This window comes from Alosa alosa, chromosome 11 (genome assembly GCF_017589495.1).
Source record: "Alosa alosa isolate M-15738 ecotype Scorff River chromosome 11, AALO_Geno_1.1, whole genome shotgun sequence".
Taxonomy (NCBI): domain Eukaryota; kingdom Metazoa; phylum Chordata; class Actinopteri; order Clupeiformes; family Clupeidae; genus Alosa; species Alosa alosa.
In genome coordinates, this window is record NC_063199.1 from 15,112,926 (window position 1) to 15,120,218 (window position 7,293).

A 7,293-nucleotide genomic window follows, 5' to 3' on the forward strand; every position below is an offset into this window, starting at 1 on the left:
TAAATAGACAGTCTGATGCTTCGCTTTGCAACCATACACAGTGCCATCCAAAAGTGTCTGAAGTCCATCCCAACACAAAACACACACACACACACACGACAGTCCTCACTCTCTCAGTGAAGAGCTCAATTCCCCAGACTAAAGGGATTTACAGGAAAATAATCATCCTACTGACAAAACAGAAACCAGCAGTAGAGTGCTGAAAGAGTGCTTTGAGTTTGTGTCCATTTTGTCTCACAGTGGTAGACTCCTCACAACATTATATACAAAAGGAAATGCATCTGACAGTCACAGACGGGAATGGGTCGCAAACTAATTGATGTTCAGGCATTAGGAACAGAACTCCAGCTTTGCTGCACTGTCCTCAAAGACTGTATCTTAGAATTTCAACCCATCCATTTAAATGTCCTGCTGCTTTCACAGGCAGGGATGAGAGAGTTGCTAAAAGCATCGTTGCCTTAAACAGGGAATGTCCAACTGATTGCCTATAAGGTAATTTCAGTCCAAGCCATGATTAGATAGACACGGTGTGCGGGCATTATGAGATGACTAAAGCTGACTGGACACTTAGGCTAGGTGCCTCGGCAGGGTGGAAGCGCACGGTAGCAGACCGGTACCCTAATCTTCTTTCAGCTTCCTTTTTTAAAAGTCTCAAAAGATGACACAGTGACACACACACACACACGAGCCAGCTTAACAAAGGAGGCTATGTGGGCTGCAGCCCCGGACCTTGCCTCTAGGGGGCCTCATCAGTGAGTCAACGGAACACTCACATAACATGAGAACAAAAATCCGAGTGAGCAAAGAAATAAAAATGTCCAGTCAAAGAAAGCATCCAAGTGGGGCCAAAAAAAGAAAGTGAAAGGATTTAAAGGATGAAAGATTAGAATTACTAAAAACCACATATGTGGAGTGCTTCCACGAATCCACCAGCTAGCTAGCCAGCCTGCTGCTGTGGATGTCCCACCCACCCCCACCCCCACCACTAGCCAACCAACTGCAATTGCCATGACTAGCCAGCCTTTGCAAACACAACTGATGCTGATCGAGAAGTGGAAGAGCGTAGGTGTAGGTGTAGGTGGGCCCTATGACCCCAAAGTCTGCCATGACCGGGCCTCAGGTCAAAGAAGTTTGAGAAAGGCTGGTCTAGGCGATATAGGGCCTCCTCCTGGCACATAGTCACACAAACCCTAGCCTCACAACTCCTTAATACGGCATTGCGGACACCTACACAGACCAACATACAATTTTGTCTCTCACACACACACTTTTTTTCTCTCTCAGATACATACACATACATACAAACACTCACACAGTTTTCTATCTCTCACACATACACACACACACACACACACACACACACACACACACACACACACACACACACAAAAGTCCACACGCCTCAGGACACACTGCATTAGCGACTTCCGATGGGGAGAAGTGACCAGTGGCCTCAACTGTTGGCATGAGAGTGTGAGAAACAACAGAGAGGATGTGGTGGCTCAACAATACAACACACACTTTCCCTGGCCAGTAAGTTACAATAAACAAAGAGACTGCACACAAAACATATGAGACCGGCAGCCAGACAGACACACACAAAAAAAAATATTCCAAACACTGTTACACACACACACACACAGCACACACACACACACACACACACACACAGTGTAGGCAAGCCCAAATTCTCCACTGGCACCCATGTGTGCAGACGGATGCACAGCTGTTTGTTTTCACCAGGAGGACCTTCCCTTTCACGTCACATTAATCGCCCACTATTGACCCTTTGACACACAACACAAACACACACACACACACACACACACACACAGGCGTATGAATTCCTCCTGAGGGCTGTGGTGCTTCCCTCTCTCATTCCTCTGCTGCAAACGGACCGAACAAACGAACAAACCTCCTGATTCTGAGCCAGACGACAGGGCTGCTGTGTTTATTGTTTCTGTATCGTTTTATTGCTAAGCCTCTGTCTGCATTAAGCTCCACATTCAGACAGCTGTGTCTGTCTGTGTGTGTGTGTGAAAGAGAAAGCATGTCCCTACATACGTGTCTGCGCCTGAATGTTTGTTAGTGTCTCAGACTGTGTGTGTGTGTGTGTGTGTGTGTGTGTGTGTGTCAGAGCAGCTGCAATAAAAACACTGGGTTTCCGAGTTGTCAGCCCAACCTGTGGAGAAGGCCTGAGGGGAGTGTGGTGAACAGGTTTGCGTGGCGAACACACACACGACCAAAAAGGTTAGGATTCGTCGCAGAGCGTGTCGAGGTCAGGCAGGGCCAGGTGGAATGTCAGAAGTGGATCCGTTTCCATGACAGCCGACAGCTCTTCCACCCACAACATCTATCTCTTGCGCGCGTACAACATCGCCCTGTATGGACTGCACTGTCTGGCACTGTTTAACCTGGACTATGTGGCCATTCACACTCGCAAATGATTGACAGCATCCAGCCTGCACCTAACCATATAGGTTCTGTTCACCACATGCACCCGTTGATTTGAAGGTCAGCACACTCATCAGAAAGGCTTGTGAATTGTCTGCACCTCACCTCACCTCTGCCCCAGTCCATACTCCACCTGGAGAACTCCAACAGAATGCCACTTTTCAACATTCCTGTTCTCCTTTCACCTTTTTATGCTTCATTCTTCTGTCAGAATCACTGTGTCTGAATAACCCTGACAATTATGACTTCAATCCACCAGGAGCCTCAGACAGAACACACACACAGACACACACACACACACACACACACACACAGAGACACACACAGACAGACACACACACACAGAACCCAGACAGCTTTGCTTTTAAAGCCATCTCCTGTGTAAACTTGCCTTCATAACAGGAGAGTTAGTCACAGACCACCAAGGGGAATCCCGCAGGGATGCCTCTACCCACTTTCGCACTTTCTCCTTTCAGCCTGACCCTGCACAGCTTCTCCAGCTGTCTGTCTCATTCCTCACTCATATACACACATATACAGCACTTAAAACACACACACACACACACACACACACACAGACAAGCCAGCACAGCAGCACTAACAGACGCTGGTCTGGTCTCAGAAGTTCAAGTGTGTCCGACAAGACAAGACCGAGCCAGAGCATCTTGCCTCTTCACCGAAAAATGTCACCCTGGCCAAAACGGTAGCGGAGGCGTTCAGCTGGCTTCATGAGTGGTCTGCTCTTACTGTACAGACACTAGAAAAGAGCTGCTTTACACCAGTGTTTCCCAAAGTCTGGGTCGCGACCCACAGGTGGGTCGCAGGAGATTTTATTTGGGTCGCCAGCACAATTTATGTTGTGTTATAGGCCTAACTGATACCATTTGTCATTTTATACCAGGAAAGCTAACAGTTTTCTATTAGGATGTAACTACCACAGTCACAGTTTTGTCATAAAAGCTCATGAAACTGGCGCATGAAACTAGGGGACGAACGCATCGCAGAGGGGGTGCCAGAGCATGGATATCTACCTCTCAAAATGAAACCGTTCTGTGGGGCGCCTGCCATGTACCTCGCAGTTACAAGCTACAAGGGACATGAATCCGCCTATTTGCACGAACATTAACAGATGCCAGCTCCTCAACTTTACCGATTAAAATCTAGTGACCGTGCTGTCAACTAAATCAGACATCCATAGACCGGACATAAGGCCATTCAATTTGCATGTAGATGGTTTCGATTGTAGATGCAATCTTTAAAGTTAATAGCAACCTCCTCACATTCTTATTTCTGATTTAAAATGCACAGTGCATTAGGCTATAATTTAAATGGACATTTTAAACACTATTCCTCTCGTTTTCTACCTCGCTAACTCCAAAGTAAAGGCGCATTCTTCCGGCTATTGCGCAAAAGCCTCTTGTTCCGATATAACGACTATACAATATAATACAATACAACAATGCAATATAACGACTTGAGTTATTTGCTGTTTACATCGGAACTGACGTCCACAGTGTTATGGACCCATTTGTCTGCAACGCAACGTAGCCTACAACATTTATTTTTAGAAATACAGGAACAGCTTACTATGCTGACGAATGACGACCGCGTATCTTTTCAGTAGTCCAATTTTCACGCTGATAGTGCTCAAAATGCAACACAACCGTGTTCAAAGCAGGATCTATCTATCTAGATCCTATAGCAATATATGGTTGGGGAAGGCATAGAAAAGTTGGAGAACCTGTGGCCTTAAACAATATTGGTGGTTGCTGGGTAGATTTGAAGTGAAATGGGTCGCGATGGTCTGTCATTTTTAAAAAGTGGGTCCCCAGAAAAAAAGTTTGGGAAACACTGCTCTACACTATTCAGAGCTGCACTGCACTATTCAATACACATTGGGTCTTCAGAGCTCACACAGGAACATTCACAAAATAATGGACTGAGTCTCTGCTGTACTGCCAGAACATCGCGTGATAATGTCAACCCCCCCCCCAATTAGGACGTTAATTTAAGGGAGCAGTTTTAAGAAGACTGACAATGTCTGAAGAGTGAAGACAGCGTAGCTGTCTAATAGGCTAATCTCTCACACTGTTCAGGCTAATAATTAATAGCTATTATGAAACAGGTGACAATAAAGAACAGCAAGGCTGCTAAGTGAACTTAACACTCACAGTTCAAAACAAAAAAAATATTAATCAATAAACTCCAAATCCAAGAGGAGCCCATCTCAGTCCGTGCCCAGACCAGAAACACACTGCGTCTCCCTACATAGTAAGCAAAGGAGGACTAGCACCTCCAGTGTTTACAGACCACAACTTCAGATCAGACATCTACACCACCATAGCAGTGGCCACAGATAAAGGGACAATACTAGTAAGCAATAATCAGAATAGAATATCTACCTGGAAATCAAGGTTTTTATTTTCGCTTACAAGTATGTATTTGTTTGCTTGCATTTGTGAACCATTACAGTACAGTTAGTTATTTGAGTTCTCCCCAAAGGTCAAGCCTGTGACATTGGTGTCAGCACATAGCTCTACCTACTACCAACTGAGCTAGAAGGGCAGCCCTGGGCACTGGCCAGAAAAGCAGGCAGCACGTTAGGACAATGGACTACAGGCAGACTTGTAGTCTTCATAGGAGGAAGTGCAATAAAATGAACCATGATGACTGAACTGAATCTTCAAACTCCCCTGGGTGTGTTGAGTGGTAGGCTTTCAGTGATGATTCATGTGAACATATAGCCTAGGTCTACCGACAGTGTTATTATACAGCTAATTACAGAGGAAAAGTGCTTCGCCTACAGAGCTATGAGCTACCTGTTATGCAATGCCGTTCACCTTTGTGGGTGTAATGTATGGCTCATCATGCTAGATAATTACACAAAAAAAAAAAAACATAAAGAACCGGTGTTGCGTCGCAGGCAGCTCGAGGAGCCAGACTTGGCTACCGTGAAGCGCATAGGCTACTGTAGGGACTGGATGACATAACAGACTTAGTAAATCGGCATAATTCTCGTTACTGTGCAGCACAACGCGCAGTGGATCAGTAAAATGCGCCATTAATTAGCGTATTAATCAAAATGTAACACATTTGTGTCTTCCATCAGTTCACTGTTCAGTTTCATGGTGATATATCTTGCCATCAAGTAACGTTCAAGTCATCCCACAAAAGCAAAGCGGAACTGTTTGTGATGCATTTTGCTGGCTTTTCTAGGATAAAATTAGTGAGGGGCATATTTAATAGCAGCCAATCCACTAACTGAAAGAATGTCTCTGTGTTAACCGTCGATATCAGACAACTAGCACAAAATACAATGACACACGCACACAGTCTGTCAACACAGTCACCGAGTGTCCCAGATAGAGGGCTGTTACGTAACGGACTAAGCTAGCTAGACTACAGTACTTAGCATAACAAATACTTAGAAAGCTAGCTAGCCAGACAGCTAACGTTTAGTTAACATAGCACAAATGCTTTAATATCCAATATTATTTCCGTTGTTCAGGTAATATGTTTACTGGGTTAAGATGGACATGCTATTGCTTTTGCTAAGCAGACGTTTCAACTGTTAACGTTATTACTACTGGGCCTCGTTTAGATTAACTATCCTAACGTTTGAGTTAACGTTACAGTTAGTTACCGTTCACGTTAGCTATTAACATTACAACTAACGTTAGCATTGTAACGTTAATATTACCAGTCACTTTGACTGAACCAGCCGAGTTGTGACAAAACCGCAAATAACATGTCACATAGCTAACGTTAAGTTACCATCATAACCTCCCTGTTAAAAGAAAACGAGCGATAATTAGCACGGCGTTTACATTCTAACTACTGTTATTCATCAACAGCGTTCACGTTTGATAACTTGCAGCACACAGATCAATATGTTGAGGTTAATTGGCTACCAGACAACTTGGCTTAGCTGTTACAAGTTAACGTGTGCTTCGGTCATGAATTAACGTGAAGACAACATTCCTTGATGTCAACATTGTTCATTTTTCGACCGTCAGTAACATTAGTTAACTGAACATGCCATTGGTTATTATCAATACGTTAGTTTTACTGTTCACAATCACTCCATCTTAGACAGTTTCCTTCATAGACTAACTTTATCTCTGAGAAGTTCGCTGCCAACAAGTTATTCACAAGTAACACTTGTCTTCACGGTCCAGGATAGCTTTAGTTGTTAGCCAGCTAGCCAAGTTAAGGCTCGGACAGTTTTAGCGCAAATACCTCGGTATGGTGATGCATTTCGTGTTTACATTCTGGGTTGTAATGGACCTTTCCAGCTCGTCCAGTTGTCCAGTCTTCTTCAACTTTTTGACAAGACTCTTCACTGCTTTTTCGCACCATTTCTCCTCCTGTCCGTTCTGCTCTCCTTTTTTCCAACCCAGCAGCCTCTTCACAATCGGGGGTGTAAACGGCAGTATAGACATCTTTCCCAAAAACAATGCACACAACTACTGTCTTATTATAAAGTAACTGTAAGTCTTGCCGTTAAATGTGAAATCGAAAAGTGAATTAAAACTCAGACTTCATAAAGATAAGTTCGGTTCTTCTCCATTCCAGACAGAGTGCCCGCTGACGGCAGACAGTACCACTCTGCCGAGCTAAATCTCAGATGAATGGTAGCAATCCGCAGCGAAACCTAGTCCTGTCTGCCCCTCCTCCTCCACCACGCTCTGTTCGCATTAGAATATGGCCTGAGGTGATTGACCAAGCAAAATTAAATGCCTTGCTTATGGAAAAATATCAAGGTCATCATTCCTCATCATCTTCATCCAGGGATCTTCGTCCAGGTGTCCAACTGTGACCATAATATAGGCCTACTCG

General features: G+C 44.4%; 1 protein-coding gene across 1 annotated transcript in view; it reads right to left on the minus strand.

Moving 5' to 3' along the window:
• Nucleotides 1-7,065, minus strand: part of smad3b (SMAD family member 3b) — a 31,056-nt gene extending 23,991 nt beyond the window's left edge. The window contains exon 1 of the mRNA XM_048257116.1: nt 6,694-7,065. Within this exon, the coding sequence (XP_048113073.1) occupies nt 6,694-6,896 (203 nt within the window). The 5' untranslated portion in view covers nt 6,897-7,065. The remainder of the gene's footprint in view (nt 1-6,693) is intronic.
• Between the last annotated feature and the right edge of the window lie 228 nt (nt 7,066-7,293).